The 24,801-nt window shown below is 38.3% G+C and overlaps 1 protein-coding gene and 1 long non-coding RNA gene across 2 annotated transcripts in view; one reads left to right on the forward strand and one right to left on the reverse strand.

Annotated features, from left to right (window-relative positions):
* Positions 1-15,990, forward strand: part of Gm13270 — a 37,699-nt gene extending 21,709 nt beyond the window's left edge. The window contains exon 3 of the long non-coding RNA XR_865976.2: positions 15,488-15,990. This is a non-coding gene — a long non-coding RNA (predicted gene 13270). The remainder of the gene's footprint in view (positions 1-15,487) is intronic.
* Cubn (cubilin (intrinsic factor-cobalamin receptor)) overlaps positions 1-24,801 on the reverse strand; it is a 215,539-nt gene that overhangs the window by 16,948 nt on the left and 173,790 nt on the right. Inside the window, exons 55-60 of the mRNA NM_001081084.2 lie at positions 21,368-21,524; positions 20,697-20,846; positions 17,230-17,430; positions 15,237-15,366; positions 12,974-13,191; positions 913-1,121 (exon numbers count right to left, since the gene is read on the reverse strand). Coding sequence (NP_001074553.1) covers positions 913-1,121; positions 12,974-13,191; positions 15,237-15,366; positions 17,230-17,430; positions 20,697-20,846; positions 21,368-21,524 — 1,065 coding nt within the window. The remainder of the gene's footprint in view (positions 1-912; positions 1,122-12,973; positions 13,192-15,236; positions 15,367-17,229; positions 17,431-20,696; positions 20,847-21,367; positions 21,525-24,801) is intronic.

Raw genomic sequence — 24,801 nt, forward strand, 5'->3', positions numbered from 1 at the left:
ATGAGCTGAGTGTCAGAACTGATCCCTCTGTGCTTTCTGGCTGTGGGACTACTTACTATCTGCCTTCAAATCTTACTACTTTTCAGGAACCCAGAGAAGCTGGTTTTAAATAACCTCTTAAGTAGTTCTGGCTACTTGGTCTCATTTTAGAGAAGGACTGAACTTGAATTAACACTTTTGTCCCACATTTTGTCACCTCTAGCCCCTCATGAACTCCCTCACAATGGCTGGCTTCTAGCCCCATGTCTTATTAAGATGGTTGTCACCCAATGGAATGGCTTTCTTCATCTCAGCTTTTCTTTGTCTGTGACCTACAGCTTAACACCACTGGCTACCCACACATCATTTGGAAAGGCATCTTCCCCTGACTTCCATGCACCACACTGTTCCTGGATGTCACAAGCTTTTCTCAGTCATCCATTTTCGTCCCTTCATCTTTGGTCCTCCCGGTGCATCCTGTCCTTGGCACCCTTCCTAGACGTCGATGGGAGTTTGGCCGTCTAGCTTCACACTGTCTTAAAAAAATGTTTCTTTGGAATTTTTAGGAAGCTTTGGATGCTATCTACGTAAATAAAAGGGACAGACCAATTACAGTGTATTTTTGCACTTCAGATACCATTTACATTAGGAATTGTGAAAGTCCTCTGACAACCTCACTCTGTCCGACTAATCTTCCCATGGATCGCTTCATAACAAGGCACTTAGCAAGACAGAACTGAATCTTGAAGCTAATGTTAGAAGTCACTTGAGATGTTTGAATGATGATATCAGAGATGAACTTGAACAGGAGGCTAGCAACTACAATATATATTGAAGCCACTGTAAGCAATAGTGTTCTCATTTTCAAGGCTTGTAGATAGTAAGCTAAAATCCCATTCGTTAGAGTAGACTGTTAAGGTGTAGCAGTCTTACCTGCACGTAATCAAAGGTGCATTTTCCTGGCGACGATGGTTCCTCCAGAGTAAATGCATTGAAGGTGAGCTTAACAAGTTTGTTTTCAGGGGCAATTATGTACCATATGCAGTTTAGACCTTTGTCATAAAGTCCATCTGAGTCATGATCAGGAGACACAAAGCTCTTGCTGTCCTCAGTCAGGTACCCACCACACCCTTGCTGTGGTCCTGTCAAACGAAAGATACATCATTGTGCAGAAGAACAAAACGACCTTCACATTACTGTGGAAGGATTTTAAAGAGGAGAGGTTCCATTTTCTCCCACAGACTTGCAAATATTATCAAGAGGTCCCCGAAAACTAGGGAGTGTGCACGTGTGTTTCTCAGCTTTTCTTGGCTTCTTGCTAATTCTTTTTTCCCATCACTGAGTCGCCTCCTTATCAGCACATATAGATGCCTGAGAGAGTGAGTAACCACACTGGGGTGCATGCATGTGCCTCTGTAGAGCTATTCATGCGATTTATTCAAGCTTTTCCAACCCTGAAAAACTCAATTTTCTGAAAATCGATGTTTTTTGCATAATAAAGCTGGTGGGAAATGTGCGCATGCCTGACTTTTATGTTCTACTTTTGTGAACACTGCTAACACTGAAAATTGAATTTATGAAGATTTATCCAATACTTCTAAAAAAATTACCTCTCAACTAGTTTTTCATTTAAATAGTTTGACAGAAAGAGGCTGTGAGGAGACAGCTCTGACTCCTACTTTACATTAAATCACATTCTTTGTATTTTATTTTTTATCTTTTCCAAAACCAAGTCAGGAGGAGACTAAAGAATAAAAGAAATCCACTAGGTAAAAACTATCTACACTGAAATTAAACAACTAGTCATGCATTACAAATTACAGAATACAGAGTATCTTAATGATGAGTGTTTGTCTACTGCAGGAAAGAACAGAAACAAAACCCGCTGGATTTAGGATGTATTTACTCCACAGCATAACGGGTATCTCAGAAATGACATAGGACGAACATGAAATGAAGAAAAGCTGCCAATTTCTAAAGAAAGGGTCAGGTTGAATTAAACTCAAAGTAATCACAACAAAAATAATATTAAATTAGTACACAAATGAATGGTCTGCAGCCTTGCACTAGACACAAGCACAACTTATTTTCTGTTTTTGACCTTCCTACCACATCTGGGCCTAACCTTGCTTTGTTCTAGGCTGACCTTGAACTCGGAAATCTATCTGCCTTTGCATCTTTCTGATAGGCTGGCTCATAGTGTAGCTGCCTTTGTCCCTTTAGATTCATGAAGCTCCTCATAATTCATATTGCATCCTTATATTTTTGTATAGTTGAAAAAAATCATATATATTTAAACTCATGGTTTCAGAGTTATTTTCCACAGCCTTGAGGGCTGTCCTGAAGGTCCCAGCATCTACCATTTTGCTGAGACATAGCAACACCCTCAACTCCTGAACTAGTGATGTTTCTAATTATTATGAAGTCATTAACATTAACAGGGAGGGCATTCTTCAGGAGGAGAGTCCTCCACTGCTAGTACTGGCTCCAGAAAATATGTACATTGCTATACAAACAAACCTTATGCCCATAGCAGCCATGGACACTGGTGGAGACTCACTCCCTGCAGGGCTCTGTCCTAGGAGAAGGAAGCATGTCACTTTGTCCCCAGCAAGATCACACCAGGCTGAGCATAGGAAGGCACAATTTTGATCTGAAAACTATGAGACAAATGAAGGACCATAATAGAGCTCAAAACTAGACCATAAAAAGCCTTTGATTTTGTCCTATGGATAGTGAGGATCCACTTGGAATATTTATTATTATTATTATTATTATTATTATTATTATTATTATTATTATCATCATTAACTGTATGTGTGAGCAACTGCTACATGTGTGTGAGTGCCTGTCAAGGCCAGAAGGGTGAAGAGTTAGATTGCTTGGAGCTGGAGATGTATGCATTGTGAACCGCCTCTCTGTGTGTTGTGAATGAGCTTTAATACACTAGAAAAGTAGTTAACCCTTAAGCCGTCTACAGCCTCTTGGAAGGATTTTTGATTACAGGAGTAGTAGTATCATTTGAACTGAAATTGAATCTGGTAGTAGCATATTACAGGAAAAGCTGACTAGGGGAGCTAACGTCAGAGATGAGACCACTGCTACAATATCCAATCTGGATTAGCAAGAGGCAGTGGAGTTTGAACTTAACATACATCACTCCATTAATATATCAGCCTCAAGAAATGAACTGTTGCTTTTAAAAAATTAACCTGTAGATTTTAACACTATTTGTGTGTTAATTATTGCCAACAAGTTAATAAGAGAACAGTGACTTGTCTCAAAGTAAATGGCATTATGCACACTTACCATACCGTGGTAGCAATACCACTACTAATAAAAGTAGTGTCATGAGGTAGATATGCCTGGTATGGAGGCAGGCTAGTGACTCTGAGTACCCATAAATGCTTTTGTTATAAGCTACTGATATCAGAACAGCTGGCTATACAGTGTCACCATTGCAGCACATACATACCCCCTCCCCCCCCCACACACACACACACAGACAGAGAGAGAGAGAGAGAGAGAGAGAGAGAGAGAGAGAATTTGTCTTACTGTTGTAAAAAAGTCAATTCATATAATACAGAATAAAGAAAATGGAAAGCTAATATCACCTAATGTTAACCAATATTATCAGTCAGATAACTTTGGCCAAAATAGCCAAGTAACTGAAAGAAACACAGTATCACGTGAGCAGATGGGGATTTGCAGGGTTCTGGAAATGAAGATGGTAGAAAGTGTCCCGTTTTAGTATTTATACAGAGTGCAGCTTCTCTGTGCTTCCAATTTTCCTAAGGCAGATGGAAATGCAAGTGTGTGCCTTTGGAGGATGTAAACAGTAATGTTAACAGAAAAAGGGAGCAATGCTACAAAGAGTGAAGGCCACATCTCTGTGCCCACATACCTGGAGTGCCAAGTTATAATATAAATAATAACTAGGGTACAGTCCCATGTATACCTGTATTTTCTGAATTGCTAACTTGAAGTTCCTTCTTTCTGGTAAAGATATCCTAACATTGTTCTGCTTCAACATCACAAATTGATCATGTTTCCTGTTACAGTGTGTGTGTGTGTGTATATATATATATATATATATATATATATATATATATATATATATATATTCATTTAGAAAATGCTTAGTGACCAGCACCTTTCTCACCAGTCAGACTCTACCAGAACCACTTTGATGACATACCTTGTACCCAAGAACAAATATCACTATAGCATTCTTCTGTATTTAACTATCAGGAGCTATTTCTTCGGTTGGGAGAAAAAAATGTTTGCACAGAGGTGTGGGGCAGGAGCTGGGAGACCTCCTGGAGGTATAAACCCATATTCAGCAGAGATTCGGCCAGATCTATTTAATTGAGTCAGTAACTGAATCCTGAAAGATTAAACTTCAGAGTGAAGCTGAAGGCAGCATTAGTCTGATAAGGGAAGAAATATCTGCCATATCTAGGAGAAACATCTTAGCTGCTTTAGTGGAGGGAGACTGCTTATTAAGAAGTTATTTTGAGGACTGACAGCACCTTCTTGAGGTCTTTGCCTGTCTCTGGAGGTTAGGGAGCAGCTGCACTTAAGATAAAGATCACCCTGACTTTAGTATAGTCCTGTCTTTCAGGAACATCTGTGACTGGGGGCGTTGTAACACAGATGCATCTAAAAGCAGTGCCCTCATCAGACAGAGTGTGTCACATCACGGTGGCTTCTCTTCAGATTGTGGAGCTTGGGCTTCGGCATCCTTAGTTGGAGTAAACCTCACTGGGACTTTCACAGCTGTTGTGTCAGCTGCTCCAGCGTTATGAATCTGCTTAAGGATTCAACGTGGTTTCTGATGAACTTGCTGTCTCTATTTCTATAAAAGGATTTTGTAGAATACTGCACAACCTCAGGTTAAAAACCTCCCAGAAAACTAAGATTAGAAGGGAAATTTCTCAGTTTGATAAAGAATACCTGTAGAACTTAGAGCTATTAGCAAACTTTTGAAAGAAGGGTGTGTGTGTGTGTGTGTGTGTGTGTGTGTGTGTGTGTGTGTTCATGCCTGGGAAAGCAATAGGCTGATATCCAGTCTCTTTTTCAATGGTTCTTCATATTATATTTTGAAATAGAGCCTCTTACTGAATCTGGAGCTTGCTAATTTGGCTAGCCTGGCCAGCAAACACTATGGATCTTCCTGGCTAACTCCCAGCATTGAGATTATAGATGCACACCTCTGTGCTTGGCTTTTTATCTGTGTGCTGAGGATTGCAACTTGCATGGCAAGTACTCAGATGAGCAAGCCATCCTGTGAGTCTCTAGTAGCAAAGGTAAAGGTAAACAGTTAATCAGCCCTTCAAGATGAGGACAAGAAATGGTGGTTTTCTTACAACTCTTAATCATCACTATTAAAGTCTTGGCCGTTAATACTTAAGGGAACAAAAGCCTGGAAAGGAAGGAATCCAGGTGTCACTGTTTGCAGATGCCATTCTTCTCCTTATAGAACAATTCTGAGGGATATGCAAATACACTCTTAGACCCACGAATCCAGTCACTCAAAACCTGAATATGTATGATAGTTCTTAGACCCAAGAATACAGTCAGTCAAAATCTGAATATGTATAACAGCACATCAAAACCTGTAACATTTCTATGTATTAGCAATGTGCAAGAGAGGGAAAAGACTGAAAAACACATCATTTGTAATCACTAAAGGAGATGGAATATCTGGGTACACATTTAAATGAAGGCACATGCATAATGTTCTAAGGCCACTGAACTGATCATAAAATGATAAAAATGCTATTTTTAAATTAGATTATAGTGAGTCATGGATGATGTGGTAAGACTAGTCCTTCAAATCTCAGTTGAGTAACTACAGTTCACAAAAGCTACTTCTTAAATAGTCTAGGCATCAAACCGCAGCATGACAACTCTTCCTTCCCTTGGTCAACGTTTGCCAAGACCAGCAGGATCTCTATAAGGACAGAATGCTGTGCCTGTAAAGACGGTACAGAGACTGGCTTTGTCTGTTTTGTGCACAGGCACCTCTGATTTGTCAACACTAGGTAGCAGCCTAAGCCCAGGTTTCCATTCATTCTGCTGTATACTTAGATCTATATCAAAAGGGGGCTTGGTGGGGTGTGGCCACTCTCAAGAAATAAAGCCAAGGACTGTTGTTCACTTCTTACTGTCTTCACTGAGATGAACTCTATGAGCTATTCTGTAGGCACCATACTAATTCAAAGAAATTCAAGCCACAGATAAATAGTATGGTCTATAAGGTAAGAGCTAAAATAACAGATTGTGTGTGAAATAACATAAAAGGTGATTACTTTTTTTTTTTAAGAAGCAAAGAAAAGGAGTGAGAGAGGTAGGTCAGCAGACGAAAAGAGCCCGCCCCGAGGCTGAAGAATGGGGTTCAGTCCCCGAGACCCACACAGCAGGAAGACTCCTGCAAAGTTCTGGGCACTGTGACACGCAATCCAAAACACATGCACACACGATAAGTGGCAAGTTAAATGCAATAAAACATTTAAAGGCAAGAAAGGATGGCTAAGGGAACATACAAAGAGTACAAAGAGGAAGGACAAAGAGAAAAGAGCACAAAGGTTGAGTGAAATCAGGCAACATCAGTAATTCTGTTGCACAAAAATGTATTAAATGTTAAATTCTCCAATTGGAAGAAAAAGCCAAACACCAAATATACTCTTTGGAAGCAAAATGGTCAACAAATATGTTATGCAAATACATGTGTACATGTATAATTAGAGTTTTCAACCAAATGCTTTTTGGTCGAAAAGGATGATGAGATATGTGTGTGTGTGTGTGTGTGTGTGTGTGTGTGTGTGTGTGTGTATTTCTAAATCAAGAAAAATGGAAATCATAGATAAGTCATTTTCAGATGTTATTGCATAACAATATGAATTAATCTCCCAGGAGGACACAGTAGTTATGCATGATTGTTCTTCTTCATAGAAAGTATGGATCCCAGTCTCTGTCAACCTCTCAAGACAAATTTGCTGGTTAGAGCTGTACTCAGTTGTCAAATAAATACAGAGGTTTATCTAGTTTAATCAACACTACAGACCTCTACAAAGATAAATGTGTCCATTTTATAGAATAGAAGACCAAGGCAGCATAGCTTTGTATATTGCCCAAGCCAAACTTGTTAAGATTAGAAACTGGGTCTGGTACTCCAAAGCCTACACCAAGATTCAGGACAGCCATTTTCATAGCAAAAGAGAGGTATCATACCAAATTTACAAGGAGATGTTGACTTCTGATTTAGAGTTTGTCAAGCATAGGACCTTGCTAAACTCACTTTTGCATTCTTAAATCACTGCCCATATAGTAATTAGCTAGGAAATAATATAAAATAAAAAATAATATAAAAAACAGTGAAGGAATACATAGAAAACAAATAATGATTAGATGGATCTTTGTAAAGATTTGTCTAGTAAAGGGTTAGAATGATAACTTTTATTATTAAATAATTTTATAATTAAATCTTGATCATAAAATTGTTGCTTATTATAAAAACATATTTATGCACAAGTACACACACATTAGCAAAATGTCTTTTTAGCAATGTTAGCCTATTTTCAAAGCCAATTTTTGTAATTTTCATGACCTTTTTGACCGCATATTTTAGCAGAACAGTAGTAAAAATTTCAACAAAAGATCCAAAATAGTGACTATTTTGCCTAATGGGCAGTCTCATAGTAGGAAAATATTTCTTTGCAACAAGTGATGCCAGGTCTGATAAGGAGTTTGAATCTCGGAGTATTCAGTATATCGTCCGTGTACTGTATAGTGTACTGATAGTATAGTATATCATCAGGTAGAGCACATCCATTAATTTGAAGAATTTAGGACACGTTAACAAGCATACTCCCTCTTTAAAGGGATATGATTTTACTAAATATCGACAATTACAGAAGCAGGAATTTAAAAAGTGGAAAACATTCTGTTTAAAGAGAGCAAGATAAGTAGTCATATGTTACTTGCATGTCTTAAAACATATGATAATATAAAAGTGGAATTTATAAAATTTAGATGTAGTTTTATAATAATGATTTAAATAAGGAAATGAAATGGTTTTGTTTTCATTAATTTGAAACCTCATACCAAGTATACTGCTGATTTTAATTTTGACTACCCTGGTGGCAGGTACTAGTTGATGGTGACAGAGGTCAATTCTCCTCTGCTCAGAAGTTGCTAAGTGTCCTTGATAGGTCTCTTAATTCCTTTGTGACTTACTTCCTCCACTTTTAGACTGGACTACTTGACAGGTGTATCAACCAGACTTCCACCATCAGAATATAGCATCTAAATCCTTAAGAATGCTAAGGTAAAAACTTTCACTAAATTGAAGCTCATAATTTGGAGCTACTAATTTTTGTTGTACATATTTATTATCCTTTATTATAATATTGATATACTCCCAATAGCTGTGCTTAGTTGGGCTACCACCTCACTTCTATGCCATGCAAAGCCAGAAGAACAGATATGATATTTCTCTACCAACACCAAAAGTAATTTTTGCAACATATATTCATCTCTACACAACATGTATACTTATTATGCTTATAATTACATGCTAAATTTCATAAATTTTATTTAAAGTATGATGTTATTTATATAAAGTTTAATAAGAGTCATATTTATTTAAATATTATAGCATACACTGTATAACATGTAAATGTGAAATTGTGAAATGAAATATATAAAGATTATATACTATTTATGATATATGTATAACAAAATGTTCTATTCAGGAATGACATCCTATGACTTAAAACCAGGTACACTCAAACGAGAAGATGATCATGGAAAGAATGAGTCTATCACAGAGGGAGAGGAAAGCTAACTCTCCCTTAGGAAACCTTCCAGGGACCTGCCTTTAGCCTTGGCTATTTCTATCAATTGCCCTAGAGGATGCATAGACCAATTAGGAAAGTGTGGGTTTAGGAAATGGTCAAACCTAGTTCAATGTTTGGTTTGACCACAAATTATTTAATCTCTAATAAATACTTATCATTTCCTCCATTGTAAAATGTGTTCATTCCTGGCCCATCAGGTAGTCCTGGGGACTGGATGAAGCAGTCTAGAGAAGGAGGTGGTTGGTGACGGGCTCTCATTATGTTCTGTGCTTTTGTGACATATTTCTTGTGAGTAGACAGAATATGAAATTACCAGACCAAGTGAGCAGACTCCTCTCAAGCAAGATCAAAGAGAAAATCAGTCCCATAGAACTCTCAATATTTCTGAATGACTCATTGGTAGCTAAAGACTGTTTAAATTTTATTGGTTCTATTTTTGCTTTTATGTTCCTGAGAACACTACATCAAAACCAACCCAATGTAAGGAAGGATGATTACAGGAAATTTATGGTTATAATAACTTATCCTGAACATCCAGTTATTGGAGACCATGCTGAGCTGCATTTTACAGAATTGTGTGGCTTCAGGCACATCCAATCACTGCTTCTTAGCTCTTTTGATCCTGAATGCTTTTCATCTTATTACCTTATCTGACCATTAATTTCATCACATAGCTCTAAAAAACCATTTGGATATTTGCTGAAGGATAGACATTTACTCTACAGACTCAGAGAAAATGTAGCAGAGGATGGCCTAGTCCATTTCAGAGACATAAAAATGTTGATGATACTGGAATATGCTTTTTTTTTAACTTTCTTTTTTAATGTTATTTTTTATTAGATATTTTCTTCATTTACATTTCAAATGCTATTCCCTTTTCTGGTTTCCTCTCCAAAAGTCCTCTATACCCTCCCCCCACCCTGCTCCCCAACCCACCCACTCCTGCTTCCTGGCCCTGGCATACCCCTGTACTAGGGCATATAATCTTCACAAGACCAAGGGCTTCTCCTCCCAATGATGGCCAACTAGGCCATCCTCTGCTACATATGCAACTAGAGACACAGCTCTGGAGGTACTGGTTAGTTCATATTGTTGTTCCTCCTATAGGGTTCTGATTTAAGCTATAAAATATACTTTAGGATAGCCACGGTATGTTCCAGGATCTGATCTACTTTACCTAGAACAGATTACTAGAGGGGCTAATATTTCAAGCTGATCTCCTTTAGTAGGTAAAAATTGAATGTAGAGAGGTTAGGGTTTTTCTAGTGCTCCGTCGCAGGCAGTAGTAGCATCACACCTGCATCCTGGGTACCTGAATTCTGGTACAGAGTTCTTCCCCTTTGGCCACATTCCTCCCTTTGTTGACCTGTGATTCATTCTGTCCGTGCTAAACATGTGTTTTCTGTATTTATGCCTTCCTCTCACCACAGCTCCAGAGTTTGACCTTGAAGCCACCTGACTCATTCTCTAACTGACTCATAAGCCAGGTGAAGGAAGACAGATAGTTGCCCCCATTGTCACTATGTTTGCTGTGATCAGCAGGAGGCCAGGATCCTGACATACATCATCCCAAGGAATGGGTGAGATCTCAGAGCCATCTGTGGGCTAATAAAGGATGCAAATTCACTCAATCCAGAAAAAAAAAATGTTCATCTTCTTATATAATTTCAGTTTCATGGATCCTGGAAGCTCAGTACAATAATTTCTAACTTCTCTTCTTTCAGGATCAGCCACCCATGTTTTGTTGACATTAATGGGATTATGAGAAAATTTTATGTTCTGGATGGATCCTAGATCCTGGGTGCTGGCTTTGCCCTTCCTTATTCTCACACTGAACAGAAATTCCACACAAAAGGGAGACTCACTTCATTATCTATTTACTAATTATCCACTCTGAATATTTCCCTGTACTTCTCTCTGCCAATGAGAAATACAAATGTAGCCAACACTCAAGGAGATGCTACACTAACTGTTGTGGCTTTTCAAAAATTAAAGCAGATGTTTATAAATTACTGCCAATTATATAATTTAAACAGCAAAGCTTCAAAAGGTATATTTAAAGATTTAGCTAATATAAAACTAGACAGAAATATTAAGGGCTACAGGGGTCTCCTCTTTGCATCTATTTACTTTGGAAAAGTGTTGCTCTCCAGGCAGACTGATGCTCTTGGAAATGAGTAGTCAGCCTGGTCCACAGAGCAGTTATCTTCTTATAGAAAAGATGGAGTGGCTTAAATGGATGAGATGAGAAAAGAAGGTGTATGCTTTTAGCCAAGTCTGACCTTTTGGTTTTTTATTATGTTTTAGCAAGTCTGTAATGAATGATTCCAGAATCCCTAAAACTACATTTATTACTTCTTCTTTTCATACCACATGAAACAACAAAACAAAGCTGAAAGCTACTTAGACTGGTCAGGACACTTAGTTGTTTGGGCTAAAATATCTTCATGAGACCCAATTAAAAATTATAATACCTGACCTCTCACCCAAAAGCACATGCAATCATTTGAATTATGTCTTGAGCATCTTCAAGTGGACAATGGCATTTATACAGATGGGAAAGTGGCAAAACTATTCGTATGAAGCACAGTGGTAGCCCAACACAAGAGAGCCTCTGTGCAAAATTGAAGCATTCAAAGGAAAGTGGGCTTTCCTTTTAAAATAGCCTTCTGTGTTTTACATGTCACTTCACATATACCATTCTAGTGAGGCCTCATTCTGTGTCCTATGAGACCTGCTTTCAAGTTATTGTCATGACAACTAAGAAAGGTAGGTGGCAAAAGGTCTTTATGATACAATTGTCAGAATTTATGAGGAGCTTATAAGAGATAAATGTCTGCCTGATAACTCCCTTCCAGAGCTGTTTTAAGGAGGCTGGAGAGATGGCTCAGCAGCCAAGATCTCTTGCTGCTCAGCCATAAGAACTCAAGAAGCAGACTTTGGATCCCAGCACTAACATGGTCCAGCTCACAGATACCCAATGACTGCATCTCCAAATCTCCAAATACCTTCTTCTTTCTCTGGCCTCTGTGGACATCTGCATACACATGTGCATATTTACTCACACAGGCACATGCATAGAGTCATCTGCACATGGATACATTAAATAAATCTTTCAAATAAATCCAGGAAAGCATAACACGGAAAACAAAATGTTTGAAATGTTCTTTGTTTTCAGGTCACAGGGATGAAGGTGAATAGACAGAGTGGAGTATGGAAATAAGAGCCCAGATGATTTATTGAGGCAAATTCCTCACATCCTTTCTGCATCTTCTCAGAGTATGGGGTTTGTTTGAGGATCCATTAGATCTCAGAACATTAATCACATCAATATTCAAGGAAAAGTCAAAACACTTTGCAGAGTCAAATAGAAATTATACGATTGAAGCAATTAGTGCAAACAGAGACCTGATTAGCTGCCTTTTATTTTAAATGATGGGTGTTCCTGTACTAATCTTAGGTAGATAATTATCTTTTCATGTACAGAGACCATGAGCTTGGCTCTTGTTTTTAGTTTATCCCCACTCTTAGTCATCCTGGCCATCTCACATGACTCTGAGACCACCATTTCCAGACCAAATGCCTTTTCAGCTATCTCCTAGATATCTCCGCTGAAGTGTCTGGCAGGCCTGCCAGATACAAATATGGCAAACTAAATACAACACTCTTTCTGGAAAATATAGACTAAGGTATCATTGGTCAACAAATTTCACATAAGACTTCATTCTCAACTTACATCCCCTAGTAGTGTCCCATCAAGCTTTGGATGCTACATCTGATACATTTTGCCTACTAAAGACCTTTGAGGGCTTTGGTATTTTCTATACCTCGATTTCCATGTGTGGCAGTCAAAGCCTTCTATCAAGACCTCTGTACTAAGTTCTTTTCCTAGGTATTGGGTTCTTGAAGCACTCCTTTTTTTTTTTTTTTTAACAGTCATAAAGTCAGTGCTTAGAATTCCCAAGACTCTTTACTGAAGAATAAATGGACCATAGCCAATGAGGCCTTCTGTTTGGGCCTCCTAGATGTTTATAGGAAGATCAACTGTGTTTATCTGGGGGCAGGAGTAATTTTTAAAAGCACAAAAGAAGAAGTCACCAGAAAAATACTTTCACATCTCATATGCTCACCTATTGTCTCCCGGAAAGATACTTTCCAACCTCTTGCTGTTTGAGAAGAATCTGTCTTGAATAGCAGGGTCAGGCTGTTATTGGTGCTCTTAATAACTTGTGGAAGTGTGGAACCACAGAACTTTCCAATAGATCGATTTCCAATGCTGGGACCATCGAAAACCTCCAGGTAATCATGTGAGCAAAGGTTGGAGGGAACAATCTCAAAATCATTGAACCTGTAAAGGGTACCCGGTTACTACTTATGTCTTATTTGTGCCCATTAAACCATATCTGAGGTTCTTATAAAAGAAGAATGCAAAAACCTGACAACACAGTACTCAAGCTTCTCTTGGAAGGGAATCTTGTAAATAAGGTATTACTGATGGACTGAAGCCAGTATGTTTTAGGTAGCTATTATAACTAAGAACTGTGGTAGAAACTGGGGATATAAAAATGAATAAGATACGGTTTTCTGCTTCAAGATAATCTGGGCCTATGTTCAACAGATTTCAATTTTTAGATATCACAATTCCATGTCTACATAATGTGCTTTGATCATATTTTTGATCCTCATCCATCCTCATTATTGTCTCTCACCCACTTCTCTCCTACTGAACCCCTTCCTGTTTCCATCAAGTCACCCTACTACCTCCATGCCCTGTTTTGATGTGTTCTACCACATTTAGAGCATGGATGGAGGTTAGCATTTTAACATTGGCAATTGTATCTTAAAGAAACCTGAACCCTTTCAGCATATCTTACCTGTCTATAGCTCCTAAAATCAAGTTTGACAAGATGGTCTATGTTATTACCTCAATAACATGCTAGATACTTTCAGTCTCTCCTAAAATATATTATTCCTTTTTTTTCTTGTATGATGAGTGACAGTATTGTTTGATTCTTTATAGGAAAAACGTTAAGAAAAGTGGAAGAAATTCTGGTTTCATATAGTTTGGTTGTGGTTCTTCCAGTCTCTTGTCTCTTTCTTCTAAAATGGTCACACAAACACTATAAGTAAGCCTTAGAGTTCATAAACCATAAGTCACAAATAGAGGACAGAGTAGGTATTGTCCCAGCTTGTCAAGCTTCTATGTAGAAAATTCTGTATTCTCATAAACTATTATCAGATTTCATATCACATGCTAGTAGTTTCAGGTATCAGTGAGATTGAAGAGATGGAAATAAACCATCTTAGGAGAAAGAAAACTAGCACTTTATATTTCTGGGTAATGGGGGCTGCATTTTCTTTATCAGTCTTGCTTGGAATAAGTAGAATTAGAGAGTTAATTTACAAGTGACATATCTGTAATGGTTTGAATATGTTTGGCACAGGGAGTGGCACAATTAGGAGATGTGGTCTTGTTGGTGTATGTGTGGTCTTGTTGGAGGGAGTGTATCAGTGTGGGGGTGGGCAATGAGACCCTCCTCCTAGCAGCCCATGAGTTAGTCTTCTCCTGGCTATCTTTTGATCAAGATGTAGAGCTCTCAGCTCCTTCTCCAGCACCATGTCGGTCTGGATGCTGCCATGCTGCATTATCCTTACCATGATGATAATGGACTGTTTGCCAGCACCAATTAAATGCTATCCTTTAAAAGAGTTGCCTTGGTCATGGTGTCTCTTTACAGCAATGGAAACCAAGGCAATATCACATAAAGCAACAATCTAGAGTTGCTTTGATTAACAAATAAAAATAAACTTTATGGGATTAAGTTTATCTTCAGGAGAAAAGAGGTGGTAAAAGTTATTTCGGACATTGGCTTTGGGAGACAGTAAATGAGAATCCAGATTTTTATTCTTCATTTAAATATGTGTTACCTTTGAGAAGATGTGAGACCTTTTGAGACACATATACAAGTACACATGTATATTTCTCCTGACAGTTTTAACAGTACAATAAAACATTCAAGTAAAGTGTTGAACGAAGCTTCTCATGTATAGGACATGTCTAACAAATGGCAACTCTTTGTTCTAACCCTTTATATCCTCTTTGGTTTTAAGAGGGGCTTGTAACTTGACAGCTATTGTAAGATGCCCCTTCACAACTGTTGAGAAATTACAAGGACTGTTTTAACTGGTGAAGCTTCTATTTTCACCCCAATCTCTACTGGAACAGGTGTAGGGTGTAGGCTTTACTGCCATGTGGGACCCCTCTGCTTTTCTCTAGATTCCAGCTAAGCCACCATGAGAACTCATAGTCTCTGTCAGCAAGGTAGCTTTCCTGTGAACAGAGCTGAAGGTGTTTTCTTAAGTAGCCCCACCCCCCTTTTTGGTATCACTTACCGAAGTAGTATCAATCTGTCGTTTCTAACTTGCAGACTGTAGACACAGTAGACATTGTTGGGGTAGTTGGTGTATGAGAAGGAAGGACTGTTAAGGACTCCATAGGTTCCACTGTAGATTCCACCACAGTCTGGAACAGAAGACAAGGGTACAGAGGGTGCTTATTACTCACAACATAGGCAAATCATTTGGGGATAATCTAAGCTATCGTTTACCGTCTCCTAACAGAACTCATATTGATTGTTTTTCAGATGACCTAAACCTCCTTCACTGTGTTTATAAATAAATTCGACTTCTCCAGGGAAGAGAAATGTAGAAGAATATTTTAAGGCACATGAAGGTAATAAATCTAAGACAAACAGTGTAAGAGCAACAAGAAGGAAGACTTCGTGTGTTGGGATGTGTCTGTCCCTTCACTCTAAGTCACAGGTTGACAGAGATATGACATGGCAAGAGGATGATCAAAGACAGCAGGCAGAACCCTACTTGTGCTCCCTTCATAGGGAAGATGGCTTGTGTTCAAGAAGCATGAGGAGTTTTGGTCCACTCTTTGCTCTAACTCCAGCCATTAACAGCCCTTTGCTATACCCCGTAATCAACAATTGTAATCACTATGATAATAATGTTCCAATATGACTACTAAGGTATTGTTTTTACATGGATTTTATCTAGGAAGGATCAGATATTCCCAACTTAGGCTGTTTTGCTTCTGAGCATGTTTATTTGTTTTATGATACTAAAATTATATGATGTTTGTACATTTTGATTATGTTTCTATGGTTACCAATGAACACACTCTACTAACATATCTCCAAGATTAGACAAATTTTGTGGCTGTTATTTAAGGCTTTTGCTTATTTGGTTTTGCCTCAACTCTGTCCATTTACTGGGCAAAATCTTTTCTGTGCCAAAAGTCCTTATGCATTCAGATCCCTGAATACAGCTCATGAATTAAATGTCAGCTTGCGTAGCAACTGCTCTATTTTACTTGAGGTTAATTACATGATTCTTCAATGTTTATCAGTGCCCAAACAACGTCCATCTCCACACATTGCCAAGATTTGAAGCCAGTAGTAATGATAATCTTAAAATAAGACTCAAAAAGGAATTGAACCATGTTCATACCAAAGGAAACTAAAGGCTAAAAGAGCAGAATATACATCAAGGGCTTAATTATACAAATTATTCAATTAGTTAATTAGTTAACTAAAAGAATAAAGCAAATCCTTTCTCTTCATCCAAGAGCATAAGAGAAGACGCATTTTATTCTGTTGATGCAGAAAAAAGTATCAGAGAATCATACTTTTTAGTAACTGAGGGTCAGGAACTAGACACCAGCTACTAAGAACAAATCATAAGACTCTTTTCATGGAGAAATACATGTTTGTATTCTCTGTAGATGGAAGAAGTACTTTATTTGAAGAGAAACTACTTTATTTCCTTCCGTTAGCCATTCATGTGGTTAAGCAAAGACAGAACAAATTCAGGGATGGTTTTATGTGCCTGTTTCACTGAAGTGACCATGTAGGATAAGGTTCTGTCACAAAATCAATCTCAATTCTCTGTTTTATGTTCATAGGGTAATTTTAGCCAAATTTCAGGGGGAAATGTCAATTTTTATTTTATTTTTAAAAAATATATTTTAAAATGTATGCACATATGTATATGTCTTCTGGTCTCTGTATTATATGCATATAATACTCACAGAGGAATGAAAAGGGCATTTAAGCTGCCATGTGAGTGGTGGAACCCAAACCCAGGTCCCCTGAAAGAGAGCAGTGAGTGCTTTTAGCCACAGAGTCATCTCTGCAGCCTCCAACTGTTTATTTTAAAGAAAAATACCTACTTTTGTACCATGTGCCTAGTTAATCATATTTAGCCTTAATGTTTCTTAACCTTCAAGTTGGTGACATATGATGAATAATAACAAAAACTGCATATGTTTGTTACACAATGCAAGAAAATTCCAAAGGACAGCAGCACGGTTACTCACTGGCGACTCTGTAGGAAATCTTGAACCCAAAGTCTGTGATATATGCGTCAGAATAGAAGTTGAGCATCACTGGGCCATCTATGGTGAGGGGACGCAAGGTTTCAGAACCACATATGGTCACGAGAGGAGTGGAAGAGAGGTTGTGACCTTTGATGATATGCAAGCCATCGTAATCGCAGGTTCCCGAGACAGCTGAGCGATCTACATAGAGTACACAACAACTGGCGTCAGAGCAGAAATGCAGACAAAATACTATGATTCTGTAACTGATCCAGAAACTACAAACACAATTAGGAAATGCTTTTCTATGTGTAACTTCAGCTCCACATGAAGTATTTCTCCAAGAGACAAAACATGGGCAGACAAGAGAAAGCAGACAGAATTCCATAATAGTAAATTCAGTTGTTACCCAGAATTCCGTTTCTGTATAGAACCATTCTGTTTACCCAGGAATTATCAACCAGAGGCAGCTTGTCTCCCAGGGGATATGTGTTGTGATATCTGAAGACAAGTTTGCCTGTCACCTTGGAGAATGGGATAGAGGACAGGGAAGCTTTGAAACAGGCTTGAACACACATGGGACCGTACCCAAATACTGAGACCTCCTGCCACAAAACAAACAAACAAACAAACCCCCAAACCCATGCAGTCCACAATGTCAACATTGCTGCTCCTAAGAAAACCTTTACACAGAACCTGGATACAGGTAAGAGTGACTATGAGCAGAATCTGAAAAATCCCTTGATATTTCCTGACAATCATTTCCAATGTTCACGCAGAGCATCAATTTCAGGGCTTTAGTCATTGTAGGTAGCTCTCTAAAACATTTTGCTAATGTACTCACTAAGTTCTAATGGAAAAATTACCACTTCATGTTCAGTCAAAGCCTGAACCTTGGGTCAATAAATTCAGTATTCTTGTAGCTAAACATATTGTAAAAGATGCATCATTGTATAAAAATATTTGAAGTTTCTCATTTGTTAGAACAAACTTGTAGAGTTTGAGTTACTAGAGATGAGGCAGGAGTGCTTTCCAGGTTTCCCCAAAGGCTGACACTCCCACAGCACTTTAAAGATTTGATAGTCTTTCCAGTTCTACATTCTGAGCATCCTATGGAGAGACCTGTGTCCATTGGCAACCAATCCCTATCTATCTGAACTGTGGTCCTGGCCCCATGAGACTACTTTCTCTGTGTGTGATTTCTTTATTCTAGACTATTCTCACAAATGAAATCACAGAATATGCAATGTTTTGTGTTTGGTTTGTTTTATTCAGTCAACCACATTGACTATAAAATTTTCTTTAGTTAGCAAAAATGTATAAGATTGTTAAACTGAAAATCACACAATTCCGGGAAACATTACCAATTCTGGATTTGATTCTGCGTCTCAATATTAGGTCAATGTGCCTGATTTTTTTTTTTTTGTGTGTGTGTGTATCCTCTAAGACTTGAAAATACAGAAACATATTAGTGTAATTACAGATTAATTGAAGTTTATAAATAGCTGATTTGTGAGGAAGTATGACTATGACCATGAGTAGGTGAAAACACACACCAACTTGAAGGGATTTCTATTCTTGTTTTCACTAAACATTTAGTGTGTAGTAGTAGCCATAGCCTTACTCACACTAGCAACCTTACTGGACAAACAGCCCTGTCCTTGGAGTTGAGAAATGAGCAGAGCAGTGTGTGTGCTTAGAAACGTTGCCACTGAGGAATCTGAACATGGGGGATAATGTTCACTGAACAGATATGAAAGGATATCCCATGGTGCTATTTCATGAAAGTAGAGCAGATCCTAATCTTATCCACCCACTTACTTATTCAATATGGACTGGGTGCCCATTCTGACTTGTAGGATCGCTTCTCTCATTGGCTAGTTTACAGAGATTGTAGGTATGTGTTTACATGCATGTGTACTGAGAATAGATGCAAATGAATACATTAAAAGCTATGGACCTGGCCTGATGGCACAGGCCTGGAATCCCAGCTACTTGGGAGTCTGAGGAGGCATTTTGCAAGTTTGAGGCCAACCAAGTCAATAGAGCAAGTTCATGGCTAATGTGAGTAGTTTAGCCAGACTCTGTCTCAAAACTAAAAATGAAATAGGCCTGGGCAGATAACTTAGTGGCAGATCACTTGCCAAGCTTGGTGTCCATCCATCCCTCAGTCCAATCACCTGTGCTTGAAAAGTAAGATGCTCTGTTAAAATGGAACAGGCTTCAGATGCATCTTCTTTAAGCAATTTATGTGGTGCCTATGATTTTAAAGTTACTGTATTTTTTTCAGTTATGCATGGAATATATAAAACGGTACTGGTATTCTTTAAAAAAGAGAAGGAAGCCAGGCCTATGGCCTCAGCTTCTCTGCAGACTGAAGCAGGAGTAATAGGCATGCTTGATTTACATCAAAATTCAAAACCAGCTTGGACAACTTAATAAGACCCTGTTTCACAATAAAACATAACAGGGTGTAGCTACAGCTTGGTTGTAGAGTGCTTGCTGCTCATGCATTAGGGCCCCAAGTTCAGTCCTCAGTATGGAGATAAAAGGATGTAATTTTATTTTCACTTCCATTACATTTCAGAAGATGTTTATTATTATCTTCAAGTAGAGGTTTTAGACCACTCTGCCTACATTTCTCCCATTAACTGCTTGATTATTTGTAATTTGCTTGAGATAAACTGAATCCTTGGATATTATCAAAAGATAAGAGTTCAGTAATGGTGGATACATGGGCATATAAATTGGTTCAGCCATTATGGAAAAGAGAGCTGTCTCAAAAAATTAAAAATAGACTTATGATCTTATCCAGTAACTCTACTCCTGGGCATACACCCCGAGGAAATGAAGACCGATCTATCCTTCCATGTTTGTTCCATGATTATCCATAATAGCCAAGATATGAAGCCAACCCAAATGTCCTTTGCCTGGTGAATCAAAAGAATGACACAGACAGACAGATGAAAGAACACAACAGAATACTGTCCTGTCCTTACAAAGAAGGACATATTGTAGTTGGTTACAACATGGATAGATTTCCAAGCATTATGCTAAACGAAAGAAACCAGACACAGAAAAACTGCCCACATTCCCATTTCTCTGTGAAATCTAACAAAGCTGAACTTGTAGAGCAGAACACTGGTTACTAAATGTAAGGAAGGGGAGATGCCTATCAAAGGTCACAGTACTTAACCTTATTGTGAAAAAAAGAATAACTTCAGAAAATCTTCTGTATAGCCTGGAGATTATATTAAGAATGCATTATATACTTTAATATTGCTAAGAAAATAGATTACATATTCTCACAATCAAGACATTTTAAATATGTTAGTAGATATTTTAACTAGCTTCACATAGCCACAACCTATTCCTTTACCAAAACCTTTATTAAAGCCCTGTGCCAACACTGTAGATATATGATTTTTTATTGGTTAACATTACTTTTTGGGAAAGAATGAATATACCTTCCAAATGAAAGGACACAAACGTCAGGATGACCAGAGACTGTGGTGCAACATCTATGTAGTAGTTACAGTTCATGTTGTTGTCATAGTGCTTTGGGAAGTTTGGAGAGACGATGTCACCTGTAGAGCTATTGAATGTACGTCCACAACCTACAGGAGAATAAAAACTATCATCAGGATATTCATTATCGTCTGTAGTGCCTATTTCATAAAAAGATATGACTTCCATTTTATGAAGTCTCTAGAGATACTCGAGACTTCAAATGGAAGAAGAGCACTAAGAGAAGGAGTCTTTGATCCCTAAGTCAACATGTGCACAAAATAAAAACATTTTAGAATATCATGAGGATGCTAAGTAGTAGATATTTTGCCACACAATACACTTCAAATCTCATAATGTTTTAAGAAGATAAATTATCAAAGATTAAATATAGTTCACGTAAAGAAAGAACACAGATGACAACCTCTGAACTAATTTCACATTCCAATTTTCCCTGCCTTTGCCTTATGAAGATGCAGGCATGGACAGCCATGCCTGTATCTCACTAACTATAAAGGAAGGATATTCCTTCAGCATGAGTTGGCTTTCCAATGTTTCTTCCCTATCAAGCCAATCTTGATGTGGCTCTTCCGCTATTCCCCATCCTTCCTCAACAGTGTAGATTACTTACGGCTAATGAAGGATGCAGAGAAGCCCTGGGCTGGCATCTCCTCAGATTGGAAGACAGCAGTGAAAATGTTTCCTAATGTGACAATGGGACTTGGAGCCACATTCCCACAGCTTGTGGCTAACAGGGCATCGTTGGTCTCTAACATTCCTTCCCAGACCTGTTGGGGTCAAAATATGACTTAGTACTAACAGTTTTCACCTGTCAATATTTTACCATGTTTAGGCTTGAAAATAACTATATTCAATAAAAAGCCCATAAGATTAAATAAGTATCCTCTTTATGTGATCTAAGTATATTATTTTTTTAAGTTAGTTGGCTATGAGTCCTATTTCCTTGCTTTATTCCAGAACAATGTCATGGTTTATGTTCAGTGCATAGTCTTGCACATATTCCTGGGCTCTGTTTCTAATGGGAAGTGGATTTTCTGAAGATCTGTGGTATACTTTTTTTCACCTTAGTTTTTATGGGACTTCTGGGATGTTACTTACATTTCCTTCCTTTTATTTTTTGAGACAGTGTCTCATATGGATCAGGCTGTCCTCAAACTTCTTACGTCACCAAGAGTGAGTTGGCACCCTCGTCCTCCTGCCTCTACCTCTTTTTTTTTTTTAAGGGTTTGAACTATTTTTAATTAGATATTTTCTTTATTTACACTTAAAATGCTATCCCAAAAGTTCCCTATACCCTCCCTCCGCCCTGCTCCCTTACGCACCCACTCCCACTTCTTGGCCCTAGCATTCCCCTTTATTGGGGCATATAAAGTTTGCAAGACCTAGGGGTCTCTCTTCCCAATGATGGCTGACTAGGCCATCTTCTGCTATATATGCAGCTAGAGACATGAGCTCTGGGGGGTACTGGTTAGTTCATATTGTTGTTCCACCTATAGGGTTGTAGACCCCTTCAGCTCCTTGGGTACATTCTCTAGCTCCTCCATTGGGGGGTCCTATGTTCCATCCTATAGATGATTGTGAGCATCTACTTCTGTATTTGCCAGGCACTGGCATAGCCTCACATGAGACAGCTATATCAAGGTCCTTTCAGCAAAATCTTGCTGGCGTATGCAATAGTGTCTGGGTTTGGTGGCTGATTATGGGATGGCTGAGAAGCACCTGAAAAAATGTTCAACATCCTTAGTCATCAGGGAAATGCAAATCAAAACAACCTTGAGATTCCACCTCACACCAGTCAGAATGGCTAAGATCAGAAATTCAGGTGACAGCAGATGCTAGCGAGGATGTGGAGAAAGAGGAACACTCCTCCATTGCTGGTAGGATTGCAAGCTTGTACAACCACTCTGGAAGTCAGTCTGGTGGTTCCTCAGAAAATTGGACATAGTACTACCGGAAGATCCAGCAATACCTCTCCTGGGCATATACCCAGAAGATGTTCCAACTGGTAATAAGGACACATGCTCTACTATGTTCATAGCAGCCTTATTTATAATGGCCAGAAGCTGGAAAGAACCCAGATGACCCTCAACAGAGGAATGGATACAGAAAATATGGTACATTTACACAATGGAGTACTGCTCAGCTATTAAAAACAATGAATTCATGAAATTCTTGGGCAAATGGATGGATCTGAAGGATATCATCCTTAGTGAGGTAACCCAATCACAAAATTAGTCACTAGATATGCACTCACTGATAAGTGGATATTAGCCCAGAAACTTAGAATACCCAAGATACAATTTGCAAAACACAAGAAAATCAAGAAGAAGGAAGATGAACGTGTGGATATTTCATTCCTCCTTAGAACAGGGAACAAAATACCCATGGAAGGAGTTTCAGAGACAAAGTTTGGAGTGAAGATGAAAGGATACCTCTACCCCTTAAATGCTAGGGTTATATGTATGTAAAGTCAGTCCTACCTAGACTAGTTAATACTTCCTAGGTCTATATAGTTCCAGCCATGTGTTTTCACCTCTGTGCTTTTCTCCATCAAAGAGAAAGTATTGAGTAGTATTTCCCTACTAGTACCCTAAAAGGGGATCAGAATCTCTGATTTTTAGAACAAAGAAGGGTTTTGGACTTTGACCATTCTCTCTACCTTTCCTATTGTCTCTACAAAGAAAATAGACTCTGACTCAAAGTCACCAAGGACCTGCTCACTCCACAGAGTTTGTTATCCCTGGGTCCTTTACTCATGACTTCCATCTATACAGAAGTATCCTTTGGAATAAAAAAGAGCTTCATAACACAGTTATAATCTTGCCAATGAGAAGTCTCACACTCAGTAAGAGTGTTTCTTCTGTTACTTATTTTGGCAATATTACTAATTGATCTCAACTTGGGTTGGCCCTGGGCTTATATGACACTGTCAGAGGAACTTCTGTGATCCCAAGTTGGTTTCTTAGATTAACTTTTTCCCATTCAGAAACTAAGAAGACTTCGCTGAAGCTTCTGCACTGTGGTGACTGTCTTGTGAAAAGAGAGCTCTCTTACTTCATGGGAAAATGCAAATGAGGGGTGTATATTAAACCTATTTTATTATGTGCATATTTTGTAAGTATTAGAGTTTCATTTAAATAGGAAGAATAGATCAATGTAATATAAAACAATTTGGGAGATAATATGAAATCATAACACTGATTTTTAAAAGGACATTTACATTCATTAGGCAACTTTTATATTCCAAAGTACTAGGTAGTATTTATGTGATTATGGCATATTACTTCTAATGTTTAAAACAACTCTACTGAAGTAGGGATCAATCTCTTCATTTTATAGTTAGAGCCAAAATATTAAATTGAATCATAAAAATACATGTGGGTGTTAAGTATGAAAGAGATGAATATATTCCCTGCAAATGGCACTTGAGCCTATTGGTCTCTCCACTAAAAGGCATAGTCTCCCCATGAGACTATATGCAAGATAGCACAGCTAAAGTGAACTTACAATACAGTTATGGTCATGTAAGTGGAAAGTGCCAATCAATGTTGAGTGAGCAGAGAAGCTGCTCCAGAGGATAGCTGCCTGTCTACCTTCCTGTTTGCCATCATTTTTAAGAGGGTCTTTCATGGTTGTTTTACCATTGAGACTCTCAATGTCCAGAATTAGCTACTCCAACCTCCTGTAATTTTCATAGCATATGTTAAATTTGCCTTGTGATGAAACCGTATACTATTTGTACTGAACTTCCTTTTGGATAGGAAGACAAAAATAGGAACAGAAAGAGAAAGAGCAAGGATGGAGGGGAAGGAGAGAAGGAAGAATTGAAAAAGGAAAGGAGAAACCATCCACCAATGCTCATGACAATTTAAGAAGGTCAGAGGAAAATGTCCTTAATTTAGTTGCTCTGCCCTGATCATCAGATGGAAGGCTACAGGACAGTGTGTACTCCAGGGTTCAAACCTTACTTTCTAAAGCTGAGGTTTCTTCATTTTACATCTAAACAATTCAAGCAACAAAACTGTACCCTCTTCTCTTTGAGAA

This window comes from Mus musculus, chromosome 2, assembly GCF_000001635.26.
Source record: "Mus musculus strain C57BL/6J chromosome 2, GRCm38.p6 C57BL/6J".
Taxonomy (NCBI): Eukaryota; Metazoa; Chordata; class Mammalia; order Rodentia; family Muridae; genus Mus; species Mus musculus.